This window comes from Geotrypetes seraphini, chromosome 4 (assembly GCF_902459505.1).
Source record: "Geotrypetes seraphini chromosome 4, aGeoSer1.1, whole genome shotgun sequence".
Lineage (NCBI taxonomy): Eukaryota > Metazoa > Chordata > Amphibia > Gymnophiona > Dermophiidae > Geotrypetes > Geotrypetes seraphini.
This window is the reverse complement of record NC_047087.1, coordinates 194476261-194500893: the sequence shown is the minus strand read 5'-3', so window position 1 is coordinate 194500893 and position 24633 is coordinate 194476261. Positions and strand designations below refer to the sequence as shown.

General features: G+C 42.6%; 1 protein-coding gene across 3 annotated transcripts in view; it reads left to right on the top strand.

Moving 5' to 3' along the window:
- KIF7 (kinesin family member 7) overlaps positions 1–24633 on the top strand; it is a 119010-nt gene that overhangs the window by 65330 nt on the left and 29047 nt on the right. For 2 of the 3 annotated variants that reach the window (XM_033942837.1, XM_033942836.1), the window contains exons 10-16: positions 1680–1882; positions 12430–12627; positions 12976–13101; positions 15284–15460; positions 15611–15826; positions 17595–17801; positions 20322–20520. In XM_033942837.1, the coding sequence (XP_033798728.1) occupies positions 1680–1882; positions 12430–12627; positions 12976–13101; positions 15284–15460; positions 15611–15826; positions 17595–17801; positions 20322–20520 (1326 nt within the window). Of the gene's footprint in view, positions 1–1679; positions 1883–12429; positions 12628–12975; positions 13102–15283; positions 15461–15610; positions 15827–17594; positions 17802–20321; positions 20521–21757; positions 22839–24633 lie in introns of those variants that run through there. The other variant, XM_033942839.1, reaches the window with a different exon arrangement.

The following is a 24633-nucleotide window of genomic DNA, read 5'->3' as shown; positions in this document are numbered from 1 at the left end:
GCTGCTTCTTCACGACAGTGCACCAGGCTGCTATTCGAGAATGTGGGTTTCAGCAGTTGAACCATCCACCCTACAGTGCTGACCTGGCTCCCTTGGATTATTTCCTGTTCTGAGTTTTGAAGAAATCTCTTCATGAACAGTGGTTATCAATTGATGAAGACATCAAGGAAGCTGTAAAGTCCTTGTTTGAAGGTCAAACAGAATTATTTTCTTTTTTTAAGAACTTTTTTAAATTGAGTTTTCAAAAAATACAAATCAAAATACAAGATACATAACAAGTTGGCCAGTCAAACAGATAATACAATACAAACCACCAACTATTAAATCAGAAGAAAATCTGCTGATAACATTCAAGACTAACAAAAGAAAACCCCACCCCTTCCCTTGGAGGTTCATCTACAGGCTAGAAAATCAACAGAAAATATATAGTAGAAGGAGGGATCCCCAAACCAGGAAAGTTGACATAAAAAAAGAGGATAATCGTGCATCTTTTCAAGAGATATATGGGTCCCAAACACCAGATGATCTGAGTTTAGGGTAGTTCATTTGGTCATCAGAAAGATAAAATCCAATCTATGAAGTATTGCTGTCACGGACGGTGGTGAACGAGATTTCCATGCTCTTGCCAATACCAGCCTATCTGTCACAAAAATGTGGGAGGCAGCTGATGAACTAAGGGACGAACCCCGGGAAGACGTACATGCAAAAGACAATGCTCTGCCTGCCCTGGATAATGCCCACCTATGATCTGTTGCCTCAAAGCATATACTGAGTTCCAAAAGCCACTAATTTTTGGGCAAGCCCACCAAATATGGAACATATCCCCCTGGTCACCACAATTCCGCCAATAGGCTCCATCACCCAGGTTAAACTATGCTCGGATACGAGCTGGTGTGTAGTATCAGCGGAACAACATTTTATGTCCTTTTTTTCTTAAAGAACTATCAATAGACACATTAAGCAAACAAGAAAGACTTTGATCCCATTGTTAGGCTGTAAAAGTAATCTAGAGGTCCCTATCCCAACGTTGTTTGTAGACAGAGATTGGATCAGAGTGATTCACCAAGGCCAAGTAAATCCGGGGTACAACACCCTTACTAATACCCTTATATAATGCTTTTTCTAAATGTGTTTCAGCCAAGGTCAACTCTTCCGCCACGTAACGGTTCAAAAAGGTATGTAGCTGTGTATATCAAAAAGAGTCAGAACAGAATTCTTTTCAAAGGGGTTAAAGTCATTGCATGAAAAGTGGATGAAATGTATGTAGCTATCGGGATTATATTGAAAAATAAAAATTTTGGGAAAACTCTTTTCTTTCCTACTGAGATAGATAAATTATTGAATGCACCACATACTTTCTGGCATTCAGAAGCTATAACATGTATAAGTAATATATCCAGGTACGCTTGGAAGTTCCCAAAATGATGGGAAATATTTCTGTATCTTTCTGCCACATTTTCTTAGTCTCATACTGCATTCCTTGGTACTTGAGGATCTTCCCTCCATGCAGTTCACCGAGTAATCACTTGGGACTGACACCTCTATAAACATTCTGGTGTTTTTCTCTTTTACTACTATATCTGGTTTGCTGGCAACCAGCTTTTTATCAGTTGGCATAGGGATGTCCCAAGTGATCATAACCTCTTTGTTTTCTACAATTCTTGCTTGTGCTCTTCCAGGGAAGGACGCCCAAGCAATGAACAAGCAGTACTGCCTGAAAATCTCTGAGCTGGAGAAGGAATCGGAGCAGGTGCATAAGGAACTGAGTGAAAGTCAGCAGCAGCTGCAGGAGCTGGAGGAGAAGGAGCCTGGCAGCCCAGTAGAAAAATCCAAAGTCCAGGAATACCAAAAGAAAGTAGCTGTGGCACAGAACAAAGTGCAGGTTAGAACAGCAGTAGTGGTGGTCACCCCTCATTGCTGATTGAACGACTGTTGCATGAGTTACTCTGCCCGTTCATTGCCCTTTCTCCCCCCTGTGCTGAGATTCTCTTCTTTCTGATGCTGAACTTTCTTCATGCCGTGAAGTACATCTATGCTACAGTTCCCTACACAGTGCTTTTTGTTGCTTCAGAATGAGGCTGGCAAAACCGTCCAGGATTTCTTATATTGGTGAAAATGAATGTAAAGTACATAGGCATCTCTGCACTGGGCAGAACACAGGTCCATCAAGCCCAGCATCCTGTTTGCAATAGTGATCATTCCAGGTTACAAGTACCTAGTGATCCCAAAAGAGTAAAATTAATTTTATGCTGCTTATCCCATGAATAAGCAGTGGATTTTCCGACCTTCCTTCTTAATGGGTTGGCTGAGGAGGTTTTTTTTTTCTTTTTTTTCTCCTCTTTCTTCTTTTGGTTTTGGTTGGGTGGGGGGGGGGGGTTCTGAGGCTTGGGATATTGTTGCTATATGACTTTTGGTGCACCTGTTTGTTTGGGTTTTTTGTTGTTGTTGTATTCATTGCCTTTTTCTTTGCCTCTGCTGTGCTCCATTACAAATTGTTTCCTATACTCCTCCCCTCGCGGGCTGAGGTCTATCAAACACTGGGACCTTGGCTCATTCCAGCATTGTTGCCGTGTTGATATATTGCCGTGTTGCTCTGAGTGGGGGGGGAGGGGAACTTGTCTTTGGGGGATGGGTACTATGGATTTTTTTTCCAGAAACTTCTCTAAATCTTTTTTAAACTCTCCTATGCTAACCACTTTTACCATATTCTCTGGCATCAAATTCTAGAGCTCAATGACATTCTGAGTGAAGAAATAGTTTCTCCAATTTATTCTAAATGTGCTACTTAGTAACTTCATTATGTGCCTCCTAGTCTGTCTACTTTTGGAAAGAGTAAACAAGTGATTCATGTCTACCCATTCCATGCCATCCATGCATAGTGCTTGAGTGCATAAAGGAGAACATGGGCATGTCATAGTCACAGAGGTGATCTTGAGCGTACTTCTCAAGACTATAGCCTTAGGGGAGATTTGGCCAACCCTTATCAGGCAAATTCCTTTGCCTGATAAGGGTTGGCCAAATCTCCCCTAAGGCTATAGTCTTGAGAAGTACGCTCAAGATCACCTCTGTGACTATGACATGCCCATGTTCTCCTTTATGCACTCAAGCACTATGCATGGATGGCATGGAATGGGTAGACATGAATCACTTGTTTACTCTTTCCAAAAGTAGACAGACTAGGAGGCACATAATGAAGTTACTAAGTAGCACATTTAGAATAAATTGGAGAAACTATTTCTTCACTCAGAATGTCATTGAGCTCTAGAATTTGATGCCAGAGAATATGGTAAAAGTGGTTAGCATAGGAGAGTTTAAAAAAGATTTAGAGAAGTTTCTGGAAAAAAAATCCATAGTACCCATCCCCCAAAGACAAGTTCCCCTCCCCCCCCACTCAGAGCAACACGGCAATATATCAACACGGCAACAATGCTGGAATGACAGAAGACATCTAGTCATCTAGTGAGTGATTTTTTAAAAATGGTAGCGTGGACCTGAGATCTAAAAAGGGCCAGGAGAGATCTGAGTTGTGGCATAGAGGTTTTCATTATAGCAAAGTATTTGTTAGATTTATTTGAGAAATGAAAACCCTTTCCCGTGTACAAGAGAATTATGGCAGTGTAGTCTGGCTAGAGCCAGGGTAAACTTCAGCACAATGATAACATGGTAATTAATGGTGGGAACTGTTACCTTTGAGTGTAATTAGACATTTTCACTGACTTCTACCAAGCTAGGACAGACAGAGGTCAAATAAACTATTTAACCAGAGAGAAAAATGAATTTTATTTGAGTAGGGCAGAACAGGGACATGTTACAAGTTTGTTTTATATCTGTGAATTGCTCTACTCCCTCAGAATTTATTCATAAGAAGCATTTATGCATTATTTACCCTGAGTTTTTAAAGTACTGTATTTGAGTATATTTAACCAAGGAAAAAAAGAACAAAATAAAAATTATTATTGGTGAAATTCTAAGTTTTTCTAAACTCTTGATGGTGAGAAGCACTTTTTTATGAAAATAAAATTCATAAACCATTATATTAAGGTGAACTTGTGGGAAAATCCACTGTTTTTAGGTCAAACAATTTTTATTGATGAAAATATGCACCAACAGCAGACAAGCGTGGTTGGCAAGTTATTTATGGAGGGGTTTAAAAAATGCAGCCAGAATTAGCTATCAGCATATGCAGAGAAGTGATTTACTTAACTTAGGTACCCTTTTACGAAGCTGCATAAGGCTTTTTTTTTTTTCGCCAGCTGCAATGATATTAGCTCTAATGCTCATAAAAATTCTGTGCTAATCCGGAGCTAATACCACTACAGCCGGTGATAAAAAAGCCGAACATAGCTTCGTAAAAGGGGGGTGGGTTAGTTATATAGGTTTTGGTTGTATGTTGATTCTAATTCTGTCAAAGCTTTATTCCTAGTCTTCAACTTTTCAGAGGTTGATTGCACAGTAATTTACACAAGACATATTGGGCACATGATAATTCACAGAAAAGTTTTTTCTTGTATACAAGTTTACAAGTTATGATCGTTTTATACCAGCAAAACCACAAAGAAGACCTGTGTTCCACAATAAAACTAACAAAACACTATGATTTATAAAAACTGCAATCTGTGTTAACAACAATGTAGCCACTAATTGTAATATTATTTGAATACATTTTGTAAATGTATTGTACAGTGGAACCTCGGTTTGCGAGTGTTTTGCAAGACGAGCAAAACACTCAGCAAACTTTTGACTCACAAACCGAGCACTGCCCTGATAAACGAGCACTTACAGACCAGGAAGCGCCGCTTCGGGGGATTCCTCTTTCGTCTTCCGGCCAGCCTTCCACGTTGGGTGCCTTCTGCAGGTTGGAGGACCTCTGTCTGGGCCTGCGTGGCTGGGTGCCGTCCCGCCTGCGTGTTGCGTGTGACGCGCACAGCGTCAATCATTGGCGTCGTGCGCAGCGTGTGGGTGGGGCGGAGATCGGCTGCGTGGGCTCGGGTGGGGGGCTCTCCAGCATGCGAGGGGCATCTGATGTGGAGGGCTGGCCGGCGGATGAAGGAGGCATCCCTCTGAAGTGGCACTTTGGGGTTCTCCGGTGGCTGGCGGACATTACAGGCATCCTCCCCGAAGCGGCACTGTGGGGTTCTTCTTCAGATGACGGACGGAGGAGGTGGCGCTGCAGCACCTGGCACCCGACAGGTACAGACCCTGGGTTCTGGTACGAATTGTTGCTGTTGCCACTATTTTCTGTGGGGAACTTTGCTTTGATAAACGAGCATTTTGGATTATGAGCATGCTCCTGGAAAGGATTATGCTCATAATCCAAGGTAACACTGTATATGAATTATTGTGAATGTTTTTCTATTGTTAACTGCTTAGTTTTAGGTGGTCTAGAAATATTAGAAATAAATAAATATGATGTCAGAACACCAGTTTGTTCATAACAAAGATCAGGAAAAATCTGCTAAATGGGCTATTCAGACCCAACACGGTCTGTGTTTTGATTAGATTATGTCTTCATCAGGGGTCCTTAAAGAAATGGAAACATGATGGCAGATAAAGGCCAAATGGTCCATCTAGTCTGCCTAGCCACCATTATCTCATCCTCTCTGTAAGAGAGCCCAATAAAGCAAATGAAAGTGTTAAGAAATCAATACAGAAGACAGTGCAAACATTGCATTCAAGTGAAATGCCCATTTAAGAGAAAATAAAATATGAACAAAGTTGAAACCATGTCAAATTCATAACCTGGGATTGTAAGTAAAATGTTGATTGAGTGAAATAATAAAGATCCGTGAAAGTGTGAGTTGTGGAAAGATTTAATAACAAATAGTAAATGAGACAGATATGATCGTGAATAAAGTAAATTGAATAAAAAGTGACAAATGATTACGTGAAAACAGAGATGAAATGTTCTAATTTTACTCACAATCTCGGGTTATTGAAATGACATGGTTTCAACTTTGTTCATATTTCATTTTCTCTTAATTGAGCATTTCACTTGAGTGCAATCTTTCCACTGCCTTCTATTCTGTTTATTTCTTAACATTTTCATTTGCTTTATTAGGAATTTATTCATTTATAATTTTTTAAGGACTCCTGATGAAGGCATAATCTAGCCAAAACATGGACCGTGTTGGATCCGAATAGCATGTTCTTCAGATTTTTCCTGATCTTTGTTATGAGCAAACTGGTTTTCTGACATCATAGTAGCTAAATTGTTGTTAACACAGATTGTGGTTTTTGTAAACCATAGTGTTTTGTTTTTAATATTCAGATTTTTATGTATTTTTAATAAACTGTTCCAGTATCATCCAGAAACACATGTTCCACCTTTTTTCTTTGTGGTTTTCCATTTATAGTAGCATCCAGGAGTTAGAATATTTACCATCGTAGCAGAACTTTTTTGTAAATTGTGATACCTTTAAAATGACCAGGAAAACAGATATGGCATTATGAGTGACAGAGCTGAGTTCTACCCAAAGAGCAAGTACAACAACATGGCAATGGCACTGTAACCATCTTCAACCAGAATTCCATGGGGGTCATAACCATTTCTTGTTTTTAGTTGTGTGTTCATGCCCTCCCCTTTTTTCTTTCTCTCTCTCTCATATCCTCTTCTGGTTCAGTGCCCAATGTTATAGTGTGCATAACATGCCTTCCTAATCCAGATAATGTTGTCAGATATTTTGCTGATATAGAGATGATATTTGGAGGGATGCTGCTATCAGGTCCCTTTTGTTATAGTTCTTTGTGGTATTTCTTTTCCTTTGTTATTCTTTGCTGTTTGTAACCTGTAAACCCTTTGTTAGAGTTCATCCTGCTATGTTGTACAAATTTTCCTATGAATGGCTTTTTGACATACAGTATATTGATAGTGTGTTTTTTGTTACTTCACTTTAAATTTCAGTAAATATATTGTACCTCTCCAAAAGAAAACCCCAAAACATAGGGGGAATGACAACACTGGAAAACCACAATAGATTAGACCACTTATGTTATGTTAAGTTAATCAGGTAGTTGAAGTAGTTTTCTATTCCTCCTTTACCTATTCAGTTCAAGGTCGGATTACATTACAAGAGGTTGGGTCAGTTACCCAGGAAGTTACAATGGACAGTTTGACATGGACATTCAATAGAATTGCAAGTACATTTGCTAATACAGTTAGGTCATAGTTGCAAATACATAGTTACTACATAGTTACAAGTTCAAGTAGGTCATCATTGGCATATTGTTATGTCCAGGGAGTTGCATTAGAGAGTCAGATTAACTTCCTCTATTACAGGTAGGTCCAACAGGTAGATTGCAGAGGGGTCAGAGGTAGATCACCAGCCCCACTTGGCTCCATCTCTCCAGCAGCTCGCCCCATCACTAGGAGAGAGCTCGTGCCGGCAGGTCATCTGCTGAGGGCTTGCCACCGCTGCTGTTCACTTTGCCTGTTTTTTTTTCCCTTCCTGCGGAAATCTTGCCTGCTGGTGTATTGGGGGTGCTGGTATCGTAGAGAAAACATCACTGAAATGGATAACCAGCAGTTATTTTTTTTGAGATGGGGTTAGTATCTCTCCAATCTTTACCTGATGTTCCTCTTGTAACGATTTGACTTTGAGTCCTAAATTTACATCTTCATTGACCATCTTGCGTGCTTGCCCTTCATGGTCAACCCAGGTTTTCAGTAGGTTGATGTGATATACTTGACTTCTTCCTTTCCCCAAATTCATCTGGTATATCACTGGACCCAATCTCCACAATCACAAAGGGCCCCTTCCACAGGGCCAATAGTTTATTATTCAAAGTGGGCATCATTGCCATAACTTTGTCCTGTGGTTTGAAGATTCTTTCTTTTGTTTTTTTTGTCATAATAAGTTTTCTGTTGCTTTTGAGCACTTTCTAGATTCTCCTGGACCTTTCCACTTATCTTCTCTAAGGTTTTCCTGAGGGTTTGTACATATTCTGGTACTGAGATTACCTTGTCTTCTGGCTTGGCCCAGCTGTCTCTTACCACATCCTGGGTGTTTTGGGGTTGTCTCCCGAACATTAACTCTAAAGGAGAGAATCCCAGGGAGGTTTGCAAGACTTCACGGTTTGTGAAGAGAATGTATGATACTGCTTTATCCCATTCAACAGTGCTTTCTCCGAGGCACTTCTTCATCATGCGGATTAATGTTTGCTTAAAGTGTTCCACATGGTCCTCAGTCTGTGGATGGTACGTGGTTGTTCTCAGGTGTTTAACTTCAAACTTTCGGAATAACACTTCTAAAGTTCGGAAAAGGAAGTTTGCTCCATGATCGGTGAATAGCTCTCGGGGAAAGCCCGTTTGGCAAAATATTTTTAACAGTTCTTGTGCTATTACTGGAGTGGATGTTTTTTTCAGTGGAATGGCTCAAGGATGCCGGGTAGTAAAATCAAACATTACAGCAGGTATTGATAGTCTGTCCTAGTTTATTCTAAGGGCCTAGCAAATCCACGGCCACCCTTTCCATGGGGTTATTTTCAGGAGCTCATTGGGGAACTTTCTGGCACTCAGACTTGACCCGGAATAGTCTCTTATGTCTTGAAAAATGCCAGGCCAGAAAAATCATGTTGTTAATCGCTCGGAAGTCCCTGCCTCTGCTAAGTGGCCGGCCAATATGTGTGCATAAGCTGGAGTTAAGAAGGGGGTTCCTGAATACTTTGGGAATCATAATTTGAGTTTTTATTTTCCCTTGTAACTTGTCTCTGGTTACTTGGTTTAGTAAATTATTGTTTATCTCAAATGGGGGGTATACTTCATTCCAGCCGAGGTCCATTCCCTGGTCTACCTTAGCTCAATAAACCTGCAAAGATGAATCTTTTTTTTGTTCCTGGGGAAAGTGTTGAAATTTGTCAAGAACCTCTTTTTCTAAATCCTCCATTCAGGTGGAAGGTATCAAATCCTTCCATTTCTCTTGTCTCATAGATTTGGGCTACCTAGTTTTCTTAGATTCACCTATAACCTCTGGGGTCGCGAAAGGGAAGTTTTTCTAATTGGAAAGGGCCAGCCTCCTCCAAAGGGTAGTCCTGAACTCTCGTGGAAACACCTACAACCCGGGGCCTCAGCAGTGCCTGCATCCCATCCCAGTCCTTGCCCAGAATTTGGGTCCCCATATCAGAAACGTACTGGGTCCTGCCATTGTCTTTCTTCCCTAATGTGTTTCTCTATTTATCTATGTATGTGTTAGTTGCATGCTGATTATATTTGGTTTTATGTAAACCGCTTAGGTTTAAGGGGGTTATAAATGTTTTAAATAAATAAATAGTTCTTCCTAGAATTCCTGAGACTTCCCTTGGTTTTATTCAAAAATTTTCCTGACCCCCTAGGGCTTGGAGGGTGGCACCTCCTTCTTTCTCTGAGCCTCCCAGGGTCTCTCATAACCCTCCCCAAATGATACAGGGATATAATTTGTCCCTGTTCCCACAGTTAACCATCCCCATGTCATTCTTTAAGGAGAAAGAGAAGAATCAGAGTATGAATGGACACAGCCACTGACTCTCAAGCTTTCTATTGAAGAGTGACTTGTTGAGATAGGCACTAAAGCAGGGATGTCCAACCTTTTGACTTCCCTGGGCCGCATTAGCCGAAAAAAATGTTTCTGGGGCCGCATAAACACTGCAGCAAGACAGAGGAGGGAGCCGGCAAGATGGTAAACACCTGAGGGCAGCAGAGGAAAACACTGCATCGCCCTTGACTGGGGCCGCACAAAATAATTCACAGGCCTGCATGCGGTCCTCGGGCCGCAGGTTGGACACCCCTGCACTAAAGAATGACTCTGGATGGTTTCCTGTTGTTATCTTTGGGGATGCGGAGAAATTCTGTTCTTGTGTCATTCTCTCAGCTAATTCAGTAGCCTTCTATAATGAGATTGGGGCTTGTCTGGGTATCCACACCCGAAGGTAGGAGGATCATTAAAAATTGCTCCAGCACAATTATATTCAACACGTCTTGTATTGGTTTTCGCTCTGGCTCCAGCCAATGGGTAGCCCAGTTTAGTAGCTGTTGGGCCAAGGCTTGGGGCCAGTTGCCTCTCTGGAACTCTTTCATTCGAAACTTCCTTCAGTAGCACTTGACTGAAAGCCCAGTCAGTCCTGAATAGCAGTTTTAACCTGTTGGTAATTACATTACATTAGAGATTTCTATTCCGCCATTGCCTTGCAGTTCAAGGTGGATTATAAAAGAATTACAAAAACATATTACAAGAAAAACATATCTAGTAATTTCTAGAGGAGATAAAGAGTAGATAAGGTTGCTTTGGGGAATCGGGAAGGTATTGAAAAGTGAGAAGGAGCTAGAGGTATTAAGTCGTTTGAGGAATTTCTTGAAAAGTAGAGTCTTTATTTCTTTTCTGAACATTTTGTAATCTGGTGTCATAATTATTAGATTGGAGTTTTGCTGCTTGTGGGGCTAGGAAGCCATCATATAGTTTTTTCCGTTTGATTTCTTTGATTGGAGGGTGCGTGAATGGAGTGTGAGTTTTCCTATGTCTAGTAGATGTGGTTTGGATGAGGTGATTATTCAGGTAGGTTAGGCTGTCGCCGTTTATGGTTTTAAATAGTAAACAGTAGAATTTGAATAGTATTCTTGCCGGAATTGGAAGCCAATGTGAGTTGAGGTATGCCTCTGTGTTGTGGTCATGTTTCCTTAATGAATAGATAAGTCTCAGTGCTGTGTTTTGGATTGTTTGTAGTTGTTTTATCATTGTTGCTGGGCAGGGGAGGTAGAGAATCAAGATAATCAAGGGCTTTAGTTGTATCCAACACCCAGTAGGCTGCTTATGCCTTTCCAGTTAGGAAAGGGCCTAATCTAATGGCCTACTGGTTACTTGGCCACTGAGCCATCGTGGCTACTTGTTTGAAGGTGGCTAAAAAAGCCCCAGGACCATTGTCAGGTCCCAATTTTGTTAATACCAGACTCTTAGTCCACTCACCGGGTTCTGTCGCTAGTCTTCAGGTCATTACATCAATACCCAGGTCTGGGTGGATGGCATGATATATTTCTTGTCTGCCAACTGTCCTAGTTCAGAATGGGTTGTTGCCTCTACCACTTTTGTTCCAGAGTCTGGGCAAAAACCGCCTCTCCATAGCTTCATGTTGCGCTTGTAGTTGTTCAGCCATCCATTTCAGGCCCACTTCAGTGACCATTTTTCCCTGCCACAACATGGTTGGTATTTTCGCTAAAGGAATCTCTTTTATTGCTCACAAGTAGTTTCAATATCACACTTTTGACACCAATTTATGTGGATGGTTGATTGGTTGAGTCTTTTTGGGTGATTCTCCCAGTTGCTTTGGGTTCCTCCCGAGGCCCTGGTTGAGTCTTCTTGGGTGATTTTTCCAGTTGCTTTGGGTTCCTCCCAGGGCCCTTCCAGTCTTCAGTTGCCTCCAGTCACTCTGGGGGGTCACTTCTAGTCTCTGGTCACCTCTGGTCTCTCTGAGGTCACTTTTGGTCTCCAGTCACCTCTTGTCACAGTGATAAAGTTTGTGCCCTTGGTCATGCATGCATCCCCCCAAGAGTCACTCATAGTTGTCCTTGTTGCCAAGAACGCTACTTCTGTTCTTCCTTAGTTTAGAAGTCTTGTAAAGGGGTCACAAGTGGTTCCATTCAAGGACCCTTCTTTCACTGGCTAAGGCTTGAGTCTATATAAGTTTCTTTTCTCTTCTCCAGTCACATCTTTCCCTTGTTTTACCTCTTATGTAAATGACATGCAAATTAGGATTCTCTTCAACTTTGCCTTATGAATCCTGCTGAAACCTAGCTGGTCTTAGCATATTGTCTTTCCTTGAGTGTTGCAGATCTATTGATCTTTTGTGATGGAATGTATACCCCGTCACAGGGCCTAAAATGTAGATGGCAACAGGGGCAGGTTCAGTACTAGGCTCATCAACTGGACTCAAATACAGGTCTCAGCATTAAAATGATATGGGGGAGGGGGTATTTCCAAATGCAATGCATTTGGACACAATAAAGGAGTTTGCTCAATATTGGGGATGCTGAACACCCACTGAGCTGGCTTCTGTGGCCATAAATCTAGACAAATGAATGGTGGGCCTAAATTTAAGAGTTAACTTTCTAAGTTCCTATATTTAGGTGAATTTTCAGCTGCAGGCTTAGGCTCCTAATTTTGGCTGAACACGGAACAAATTTAGGAACCTAGGTTTATTGAATTTTGGGTCACCAGTCCTGAGATTTTTGTTGAAACTGTAGATTAGGACTTGGGATATTGATTAGTATTAGCTGTGACACTAGTTTATTATGCTGTAGACACTTCTCCACAGACACAATACTGGGTCCACCCATATCCTCCTTGTAAATAGATATGTAACAGCTTGCAGATGGTTCTGTTTTTGATCACTACTGATATGACCTCATGATGCATTCCTAAGCTAAACTATTCCTGATCTGTTTCTAATATCTACCTCCCTCTGCAGGTACTGAAGAAGAAGAAACAGGCCACAGAAAAGCTTGTGTCGCTATCTTCTCAGAGCCAGAAGCAGATTCTGGAGCTGGAAAGGAATGTACAACTGATGAAGCAGCAGCAAGGACAACTTCAGAGAAAGCTAAAGGAGGAGATGGAACAGAAGCGCCGCCTAGAAATGGAAATGCAGAAAAAGAGACATAGAGTCAAGGTGAGGGCAAGAAATAGTTATTTATCCACGTCTAGGAACTGTAGTATTTTTGACAGTGGACCTTGTGCTAACTGCTGCTACTGTCTTCATGCTTTGTATAAGTATGGGAAGGGGAAGAAACAGGTGGGGAGGGAAGGGAATTGAACTGAACTGCAGGTCTACATTTTGTTTTCATCATCATCTGGGTCCTGTGAATTTTTAAGTGTTAAAGTTGGGTCATAATGGATAAAAGTACTGGAAGCATGGATCTAGTGTTTAATGCCTAGCATAGTAAAATACATCCAGCACTTTTCTGAGGTTCTAGAATAGAGCTAGCATAGATTTTAAAATCTGTTGTCTTGTCATTAGGAACTGGAAGTAAAGCATGAGCAACATCAGAAGATCCTGAGAATCAAGACAGAAGAGATAGCAGCATTTCAGAGGCAGAGAAGGAGTGGCAGCAATGGCTCGGTCATTAGCCTGGAACAGCATCAGGTGTGGAAAGCTTGGGCAGAATCTGGTCATTGTTAGACCAAGGGTTGACAGCATAGGGTGCTTCTTTGAAGGCACGTTTAAAATATTTCATGTTCTCCACCCTTGTTTTGCAGGCCCAAAGAGTCATAGGTGTATAGTTTGTCAGCTTTGTTTTGGGGTGGGGGAACCCATATTGACAGTGTGGGAAGAGGGACCAATTCAAGAGTATCACCTGCAACATTTGGGAGAGTACTGTGACTCTTCCCTTCCATGCTTATCCCAAACTACGCCTATGTAGGTAACTAAATAATGGGTTTCCTTGCCTATATACATATACAGGGCAGGATTAAGGCAGAGGCAAATTAGGCATGTGTCTAGGGCTCAAATGATTAGGAAGGACCATGTCAAATGTGTGAGTTCATTGGCTTCTGAGGAAGATTTTTCCTTGATAAGTAAGGTATTAACAAAAAGAAAAGTGTGGGAACTAGAACTACCCCTGCCCTGCAGAGATGTGTCTACTCTTTTCATACCTGCTAGCAGCAGAAATCAAGAAGCAATGCTTTTTACTTACTGCTTCTTCCCCAGTAGTCAGAACCATGCAGGACCCTATTTGTGAGAGTTTTAAAATGACATATGATGGTGTGAGGAGCCTGCCATGTTTGTCTACCTATGGCCCACTAAGGAGTTAATCCTGTTCTGCCTATATAATAGTAGAAATCAATCCATAAAGGGGTAAATTTTATATAGGGTGTTCTAAGCTGCGCACACCTAATTTGTGCATGCCACTTAATTGAATAATGAGCCATTTAGCACTGATAATTGGCATCTTGAGTCCAAAAAGGGGGCATGGAAATGGGAGGGTCATGGGCAGATCGGATTGTAAGCCCTTGAGTTAGGTAACACAGTACCTGCAATATCTGAATGCAATGTGCCTTGAGCTACTACTGAAAAGCAGTAAACAAAATTCATAATTGAAGATCAAAGAAAGGATAAGAGGAGAATCACTTGCGGTTAGGACCCTGTCGCTTCTATCTCTTCAATATCACCAAAATTCGCCCCTTCCTCTCTGAGCACACTACCCAGACCCTTGTCCATGCTCTCATAAATTCATCTCCTAAACTGAAACCTTACCACTTATTAAGTTATATATTCCCTCTGTTCAACCTAGGTGTAATATGTTGTCCTCTTATCTCTTTCTCATGTAATAAGTTGTACCCCCTCTTCTTGCATTCTGTAATTCGCTGATTATCCAGCCTTCTTTGATGTGAACCGCCTAGAAGTCTTCTATTCAACCTCGGTGTAATATGTTGTCCTTTTATCTATTTCTTATGTAATAAGTTGTACCCCCTCTTCTTGCATTCTGTAATTCACTGATTGTCCAGCCTTCTTCGATGTGAACCACCTAGAAGTCTTCTTGATTGTGGCGGTATAGAAGAATAAAGTTATTATTATTATTATAACCTCACACTTAGATTACTGCAATCTACTTCTAACTGGTCTCCCACAGTGTCGCCTCTCCCTCTTTCAATCTGTGCAAAACTCTGGTGCACAACTCATCTTCTACCAACCTCGCTACACTCATGTCACCCCTCTCCTTAAGTCACCTCACTGTCATTGCATACAGTTCAAGCTCCTATTGCTGACCTACAAGTGTGTTCATTCTTCTGCCCCTCAATCTCTCCCCTCTCTTCTCTTTCCTTATACACCTCCCAGAGAACTCCGTTCCTCATTAAAGCTACTCTTAGCTGTACCCTTCTGCTCCACTGCCAATTCCAGACTTCACTCCTTTCATCTAGCTGCCCCCTATGCCTGGAATAAATTACCCGTCAAGCCTCTTTCCTTGTTTAAAAGCAGACTGAAAACCCACCTTTTTGATATAGCTTTCAATCCTTAACCCTACTCCTCTGCCCTCCAACCAATTTGCTGATTAACCATTCCCCTTAACTGTATTCATGACATCTTGTTTGTCTGTCTAGATTGTAAGCTCTTTCGAGCAAGGACTGTTTTCTTAATCTTTGTAACTGTGCAGCGCTGTGTGCATCTGGTAGCGCTATAGAAATAATTAATAGTAGTAGTAGTGTGATGGGGAAAGTGAAGTTTGTTCTGCCTTGTCAACAGCGAGCTTGCATAACAGTTGGTAGCAGAGTGGGAATGCTGTGTAACGTCACACTTTCAATTTTTTTTTTTTGTCTTGTATTATTAGAAAATTGAAGAACAGAAGAAGTGGCTTGACCTAGAAATGGATAAAGTTCTTGAGCAACGTCGTGCTCTGGAAGAACTGGAAGAGGAGCTTAAGAAGCGGGAAATGATAGTGAACAAAAAAGAGGTTCTGCTACAGGAAAAGCATGACTTGGAAAGCAAAAGACTCCAGTCTAGCCAGGTGAGGACTGTGGTTCTGTGGCTCTTGATTTAGAAAGGAATGGCTACAGTCTTGATAAAGTACAAGATCGGTAGGATGAGCTGCCAAAATTTTGAGAAGGCAGGTATGAAACTAAGACTGTTGCCCCCCCCCTCTCTTTCTTTACCCCAGGCCCTCAGTAATGATATAGTCCGAGTATCCAGTCGCCTGGAAGATCTAGAGAAGGAGCTAATGGAAAAGAACGGGCAGCTACGCCAAGGCAGTGCCCATAGCCAGCAGCAGATCCGGCATCAGATCTCCAACTTGAGGCAGGAGAAGGAGCTTCTACTCAAGCAGAGACTTGAGATAGACGGCAAACTGCGGCAAGGCGACCTTCTTTCTCCTGAGGTAAATCATTTTAGAAAAGGGAAGGGTCCAGATTAGAGGCCAACCAAATTTTGGTTGTAGTTACAGTTTTGTCATGAGGTTGCCACTGGAGTTCACAGCAGCTGTTTTGATGGTCAGAATTTGGTTCAAACCAGGACCTGGAGTATGTTAAACCGTTGTATAGAGCACCACAGATGCTGTGTCAGATGGAATTATTGAATCTTGACTGTAAATGTGGTTTTTTTTTTCAATACCCTAATTGTTTAATAACTTCAGGTGATTTAATTATTCATAAAGAGAAGTAACATTTTACAGGGCTCAATATGAAAGGGAGCCAGACCCAGGCTGCATCACAGAGAAGGTAATAATCAGGGTATTCACAATGGAATAACAAGATCTTAAAACCTTTTTTAATATATTAAAGGAAGTTTCAGAACTAGCATCTATAAGAAGAGAATTCCAAAGAAAATGAGCAAGATGCGTAGAGCGGCTTCCCAGTGGTGATGGTAGAGATAAGGACAGTATCTGAATCCAGGAAAGCATGGGACAAGCACAGGGGATCTCTGAGAAAAGAGTGGGGATTATTTAGTTGAGCAGTCAGTATGGATGGGCAGAGTAGATAAGGTCTTTATCTGCAGTTATATTCTGTATCTCCATCATATCTTACAGGGTTTTGTCCCATTTTTTTCTTTTTTGGCATTCTGCTTAATGCTTACTTTTTGCTAGTTTTTGTTTCGAGTTAGATGCTACTTCTGAATACAGCATGGCTTGCTTTTAAGTTTGAAGAAATGACTGCAGAAAAACATGCAGTAACAAAACAGGCCATTTTTGTAAAATTTGGAAATTTTGATGAATGTATATCTCATAAAAATAGGTAAAGCTGCTAGCTGGTTTTAGGAAAAACTGAAATACTTTTCATATCTTACAATGTTTTATTCTATTTAACTTTTATCAAATGTATGTTATCATTTGTTGGTAAGATCTGGAATTCGGGATGTCTGTAAACCAGTCATGTGCTTTTACTGCTTCATACTCAGTCATGTAAAGATGGTATCAGAGTTTGCCCTAATAATTTCTCCGATTGTTGCTTTTTAATAGCAATTTGCTTGCTAAATTGGTTCAGTGTATGATAAAATGTTTTATTCCTCTACTGTAAATGTAGACAATGGACAAGGGAAATAAGAATAGCCATACTGGTTTAGACTGATGATGTTCCGTCTGGCCCAGAATCCTGCCTGTAACCATGGCCAATCCAACTCGCAGATACCTGGCAGAATCCCAATGAGTAGCAAGATTCCATGATACCGACCCCAAGAATAAGTAGTTGAGTGGTGAGCCTAGTTGCAATAACCAAGGAACCTGTGAAGCTTCACAGCAAAAAATGGTTTTCTATCTTCATCTTCTGTCTAGGATCCTACTTTTGCCACCATATGTCAAAGCTCTATATTTACTTCAATGCTCAGCCAACAGTGCTGTAGCATAGTTATAAAATTAAAGATTCTGAAATGTGAACCTGCAAACTAGTAGGTCTATATTTAGATCTTCACCATTAGGTTGAAAGAGTGGTCCCCTTCACTGAGCTAGCATGCTATGCCAGTCTAAATGCTCCTATCCTTTCCCTTAATATCCTATTGCTTATTACATCAGAGCAGATATTGTTCAAGGAAAGTGTGAGGTCTTTGATTTCTGTACTAGAGGCTACACACATTCAGTTTGACCCAGAAAAAAACAGTATGCTGTGGTTTTGCATAATGGAAAGTCAAATGATCACATTGTGCTTTACTCATAGGAAGAACGAATCCTCTTCCAGCTGGATGAAGCAATAGAAGCCCTGGATGCTGCAATTGAGTACAAGAATGAAGCAATCACACATAGACAGCGAGTCCTGCGAGCTTCAGCAAGCATGCTGTCTCAATGTGAAATGAATCTCATGACCAAGCTGAGCTACCTCTCTTCTTCTGAGACACGAGCACTGCTCTGTAAATACTTTGACAAGGTGAGACACAAAGAGAGAGAAAAAAAGATTGGGTAGGGAGAGAGAGGAGGAGGAAGAAAGAATGTTCCTTCTTGTGATGTGGCAACTAGCAGAGGGGTTCTTCTAATGATACAGTCATGCGTAAAATATAAAACATAACAAATATATTTTCCATAAAAGAATGATCAAAGTAATCAACATTCCAAAATACTAAACTAAATAAAAGTCTTTTCTCCAAAAATCCTACATGGAGCTTTCTGGTATGGGAGGGTATAAGCTCAAGGCCTTTTATGTAGTGCCCAGTTCTCACATATTCAAATCTGCTCTGAGCAAGGCATTTTCTACATGCAATAGGCTCCAGAGCAGTGGATTTGGAGGTATAGTTCTGCTTGCATTCACAATTTTCACTCCTGACAGGGTGGTTATCAGTAGCTCAGAGTCACAAAACTAACTCCACTCTTTCTTTTTAAAGTCTAGATCAGAGATGTCAAACTCAGACCCACAGGGTAATTAAATTTGGCCCGCGAGAAAATACCCTTTCTGTTCCTTCCCTCTCTCCCAGCTTCCCAGTCTCACCTTCAAAGCAGCCTACAGAGGATTGCCGATTAGCTGTTGGCCTCCACAGCATGTTCCCTCTGCTGCAGTCCCGTACGTCAGAAGAGGGGTGGGACCGCGGCAGAAGGAACTGCAGGCTGCTTTGAAGGTGAGACCGGGAAGCTGGTGGATGCTAGAAAGAAGGGGGAAAACATGCAGGCCTTCGGGGGGGCTGGGCCGTTGTGCAGAAGTGCATGGAGGGAAGAAGGGAGGGTTCAAGGAGATGTGCATATGTCAGACTGAGGGTGGAGGAATAATGGGTCTAAAAACAGAGGAGAGGGAGAGAGATGGTGGACAATGGGATGGAGGGGGAGATAATGCTAAATGATCCAAGGATATCAAGGCAGGTTACAAAAAATGATATCTTTTGTGGAGCAACAGGATGTATAAACAAAAACATAACAAATGTTTGAAGCTTACCAGAAGTTTAAAGGAGCATCAGTATCTGGAGTTTTCCAGGTGCCGGCTCATGGGGGTTCCTTTACGCAAAGTTTAATTCCACGGCAGGATTTGGAGGTCCAATTTGAGAACGATTGGGATGATGGGAGTCGGGCTCGAGGCCCCTGTTCTCCCAAAAGGACTCTGCAAACTGAGAGGAGTTTGGGTCGCAGGCAGGCATTCATAGCCAGGAATCTGTGACAGCTCTAGACCAAGAAGAGGACCCGATACTTTGTAGACTTTTTGAACTGTCAGATTTAATGGAAGTCCTCACGGTTTCCCTGCAGAAGTTAGAGAGCTCCTTGCACACCTCCCATGCAAGTTAAATTTGTGCAGTCTCTTTCTGATTGTAGAGGCATGCACTTTCACATCAACAGTAGCAAGAGCCTGCTGTAGGTCCTCTGATGACATTTTAGGGTTTTTGGAGACTTCTTTTAGCATCTTGTGGTCTGTTCTGGGGAACAACTTGCTTGGACGTCCAGACCTGGGCATGTTGGCAGTTGTTTGGAAAGTCTTCTACTTGTACACTATTTTTCAGACTGTGGAATGGCTAATGTCAAATTTTTTCGAGATCTTTTTAAATCCCTTACCAGACTTATAAGCTGCTACAATCTTCTTTCTGAAGATCTCACCATGGTGTTCACTCTCACCGCAGCAGTCATGAGCACACCAAACTAAATGTCTGAGATTTAAGTATGGCAAACCTCCTTCAAAATGCTGAGTAATGATCTTCTAATCATGTGCATCTGATGTGATACACCTGTGTGTGATTTGATATGTGGGAGTGTCCTAATTTATTCCTCAGTTAGAATACATATTTCTGTGGATATCTTTTGTTTCATGAGTAAATCAAGGAAAATTTTTGTTATTTACCTGCAATTACATCACTTTCTTTTCCAGAGATAAATAAAAAAAGATTTGACATCGATATGTGAACATTTATTAAGCAAGAACTGAATATTTCATGGGGTGTCCTAATTTTTTCACATGACTGTATATTGTGGCATTCCGGATGTTTGTCTTTGGGCAGTCAAGAGGTAAAGAAATGCTCATGGGATGCCCATCCAGCAGAGTTGAAGAGTGATGCTATAGCTCTCTCTATCAAAAGCATATAAGAAGCAAGAAATGTTGTATAAATGTTAGTGCTGGTTGCACTCAGGTAGTTGGGTTATTATGTTCCACCTTGGTTATGGTATATTTCTATTTGATTACTTGTTTTGATTGCAGAGCAGAACAAAATTTACTTTGTAGGGGAGTTCCTCATATCCTCCTTGTTATTTCTCCTATTTAGAAGTTATCTATTGCTTTGATACAAACTGAGGGAGAAGGGCACTACCCAGTGACACAAGGAGGTGGAGCTGAAGAATTTGTTTGATGCCTTCTACAAGTTCCCCACAATTAAGGTGATAAAACCTATTGTCCAGACTTCTGTACCCTCTACTGGAAAGAAGATTATCGAGGTAAGAATCTAATCTTTCCTTGTGACTAAAGGAAGCATTGTTTTTATAGGTGGTAACACTGCGAGAGGAGGAGCACAAGCAGCAGATGGCCTTCGCAGAACTAGAGATGCAGCTGGAGGAGATGCAACGTCTAGTGTACTGGTTGGAGGCAGCGGTGGAACGCCAGCGACTTGAGATGGACCGTCAGTTGATGCTACAGCAAAAGGAACATGAAAGGAATCTGCAGCTTTTGCTACAACAGTGCCAAGGTAAGTGGCACCTTCTGTTTTGCAATAGCCATTTTCCCCCCAGGTCTCTCTTTCTTTATATTAGTGTACAATATTAATGTAGGTGTAATGTAATGTAATTTGTAATGTAATTTATTTCTTATATACCGCTAAACTCCGTTAGGATTCTAAGCGGTTTACAGAAAATAGACAATAGGGTGCATTAAAATTATAAGTAAAATAGGTTATTAGAAATTCCCTTACTGTCCCGAAGGCTCACAATCTAACTAAAGTACCTGGAAAAATGACAATTAGTAGAGTAATGAAGAAATAAAATAGAGATAGATGAGAAAAAATAAGAAAATAAACATTCTAATAAGACTACAATGATCTAAAGGACTTTGAAAGGTTGAAAAAAAAATAGGGGAGATAGGGATAGATGCAGAAGGGAGTAACCGTTAAACAATAGAATTCTGGGGAAATTTAAATACAGTGGTGCCTCACACAACGAACTTAATCCGTTCCAGGAGCAAGTTTGTTATGTGAAACGTTCGTTGTGTGAAACGCGTTTTCCCATAAGAATACATGTAAAACAAAATAATTCGTTCTGCAGCCCTGTTTTCCCATAAGAATACATGTAAAACAAAATAATTCGTTCTGCAGCCCTACATTTCCCTCCCTCCACCTCACCTTATATGCAGAGTTTGCCAGCTTTCTTTTTCACCCAGCCGCACGCTTTCAAAAAGCTGTGCACGCGCAGCTGCTGAAGTTGATCAATGTTCTCTCTCCTGCAACTTCCGGTTTCCGGTTGCGTCAGAGGAGAAGATTGAACAACAGAGCATGCGCGCATGTGCTGCTCTTTGAAAGTGTGTGGCTGGCCGAAAAAGAAAGCCGGAAAACTCGGCATCTAAGGTAAGGTGGAGGGAGATGATGGAACACTGCATTCAGACAGGAGGGTGCTGCTGTTCCCGGCTCACATTAGGAAGCGGCGAGAGTAGTTCCGCCCCCCCCCGGGCCCCTCGGGCGACTTCGTTGTGTGAAACGAAGTTCGTTATAGGGAGCAAGACAAAAAGTTCGTTATGCGCAGCGTTCGCTGTGCGAGGCGTCCGTTATGCGAGGCACCACTGTAATAAAATAAAAACAAAACAAGGGGCAAAACAAAGAATGAAATTAAAATAATTCATAAAATGGAAGGAAAGTGAGAAATAAAATCAAAAACAGTCTAGATTGAAGTCCAGCTTGAAATGACTTCACTGCTTAAGCTGCCAAATTTCTGCAGGTGACAGCCGATCTTTGCCAGCATACCGGGTGCCTCAAGAAGGGAGAGAAATGAAAATCCAGCAGTCAGCCATCCCCAACATGGCTATCCCATCGGCTGCACGTCAATATCAACTGGTTAACCATCACCATCCTCTTCTGTGCAACGGCCAGGGAACCGCCATCATCATCCTCAGCATATCTGCCGCAGGCCATCTCCGACAACTCGAGGTGTCACTCCCAGGGGAGACTTCCATGTCTGCAGATCAATCGGGCTTCTCCACGGTGCGACCCGGACTGAAAATGCCTCAGATGTCCTTCCGGAGGATGCCGACTCCAGCTACACCATCAACCCGTCCCCCTTTGGCAACAACGAAGCCACGGCCTCTCCCCAGCTCTCCTCCATGCTAGCGGCTACCGCGCATTTGAATGCAATGCTCAAAGGGTGCTGACGGTTGGGCGCTGTTTCCCTTCTGGTGGAATCCACATTGCTGGGATCACCGACAACTGGCATATCTTCTCCCCTTTCTTCTGCTATCTTGGGCCTGCTGTGCCGTGCATCCTTTACGACCGTGGCTCAACTGTGAGCGCCCCAATACCGACCTCCGATCCTGCTCACTGGAAAAGGCCACCAAGACAGCTGGACGCGAGCCAAACCGCCAAGAAAGACAACTGGCTTCAGAATCAAATAATAAAATCAATAAGAAATGAAAAAGAAACTAGGAAAAAATATTACAAGAAAGTAAACAAAGATAATGATGTTAAATTAAAAAAGAAATAGAAAACATAAACAAAAGAAAACGGTGGGAGGTACTATAACAGCAACCTAACCTGGCTCCATCTTGAAAAAAAATGAATGTAGATAGAATCTTGATTTCATTTGCTATTTGTTAACTCTTAAGGGGGCTTATACTCAGTGGGCTTGGTGTGGAAAAAGTTAACTGGATAACTGATTTGGCTAACTTTAACCAGGATATTCAAAAGCTAACCACTTGAATACATTTGGTTAAAGTTAACTGATATGCTATTGATTTCACTTTTAGAATAGATGTTTCATCTATCCAATGTTAACTGATTAACAACAGAATAATACTAAAGATATAGCAGAATTAGCAAAAGTTCAGAGAAGAGCGCTTTATCCCAGGACAAGCAGGCAGCATATTCTCAACATGTGGGTGACGTCACCGACGGAGCCCCCTAGCGGACATTTTCGCAAGCAGACTTGCTTGAACACCTTCAAGCTTGTGATTGGCCCGCGCATGCACGCGTGCCCCTCCCGCCCGACCTAGGGCATGCGTCTCCTCAGCGTGGCCTCAGTTCTATGTTTTCCACGGAGCCAGAAGCACTGCTCCCTTGCTTCGCGCGATCTCGTTGTCCCTCTTGCACCGCGGCTTATTTAGTTACTTTCAGTTAAGTTGCTGTGCCCGCGTCTTTATTTTTCTTTCCTTTCGAGTATTTTTGACCGGGTTCACCGGTCTTGTTCTGGTCTCGCGGGGCCGCGGCCATCCTTTTTCTTATGTTCCGGCCTTGTTCTGGGTTTAAAAACTGTACTAAGTGCAACCGGGTTATCTCCAGCACCGACCCTCATTGCTGGTGTGTGGAGTGCCTGGGTGTGGAGCACCGTGCTGAGTTGTGTCCACGTTGCACAACTTTGCAACCGCGGGCTCTTCATCAGAGGGTGGCCAAGATTCTCCAACTCTTTGGCCCCATGGATCCTGCGGGACAGGCCTCGAGCTCAGCCTCGGCGCCCTCATTGGGTGCCTTGGCCTCGATGTCCTCGGCCTCAAAGTCCCCCTCGGCCTCGATGGCTCCGGCCTCGGCTCCTCGTGCTACTCCGGTCTCGGCTAACTCTCCTCTTGCCTCCTCAGGTGTGCCGGCAAAGAAGCCTGCCTCAGAGTCTTATGTAAGTGCTGCCTCGTCGGCGTCTTCAAGACATCATTCTAAACGTGCCTCCTCACTTAGGGAATACTCTTCCTCGAGGTCGCCCATGTTCGAGGACATGCTTCAGGCTATACTTACCACGCAGCTTTCCTCGGTGGTGAGCCAACTAGTCCCGACCTTGACGCCCCTGACCTCGGTCTCAACCCAGCCTCGGTCTGATCAGCCTGAGCGTCCTTCTCTCGTGTCTCGGGGCTGTGCCCAGAAGCCTCGTCGGGTTCCCTTGAGCGATTCTTCATCCCCCGAGTCCCCTGTGACTTTTCGAGGGTCCAGGACGGGGGCCCGCTTTTCGCCCGCTACTATGTCGAGGCTTGCCCCTCATAAAAAGCTCCGGTCTTCTCTGCCCCTTTGGGGCAGGTCTCCGACTGCAAAGCCTTCCAGGCACACCTTTGTCCTCGAGTTGGACTCCAGTGTGCGTTCCCCATCGAGGCAAATGCCAGCCTCTAAAGGGTCTTCTTCGAAACTAGTGGAGGAATTTTCCTTTGCCCCGTCTTCTCTGAGGCTCCACCAACTGATTCCTCGGACTCCGGGGTCCTCCCTGGTCTACCTTGCACGTAGTCGTTCCTCCACGCCCCCCAAGACACTTTAGTCGAGCCTCTTCCATCTCCCATTTGCGGGATTCCGAAGCTCCAGCTCACTATTCAAGGGAAATTTCTCCCTCTTTCTTGGCTGCCCCCAGATCTCGCTCAGGGTCTCCTCGAGGAGATGAGTCTTCTTCTTGAAACTCCTCATTTACTCATTTCATCTCTGACATGGGTAGGGCCTTGAACCTGGACCTCCAGTCTGAGTCCCATTATACCCAGGAAATCCTGGCGGAAATGGGGGTTGATCATCAGCCCCGTGAGGTGCTACGCTTGCCATTGCACCAGGTTCTCCGGCAAACATTTCTCCGGAACCTGGAGACCCCTATGCGGTCACAGCCATTCCTTCCAAGTTGGAGTCCCGCTAGTCGACGATCCC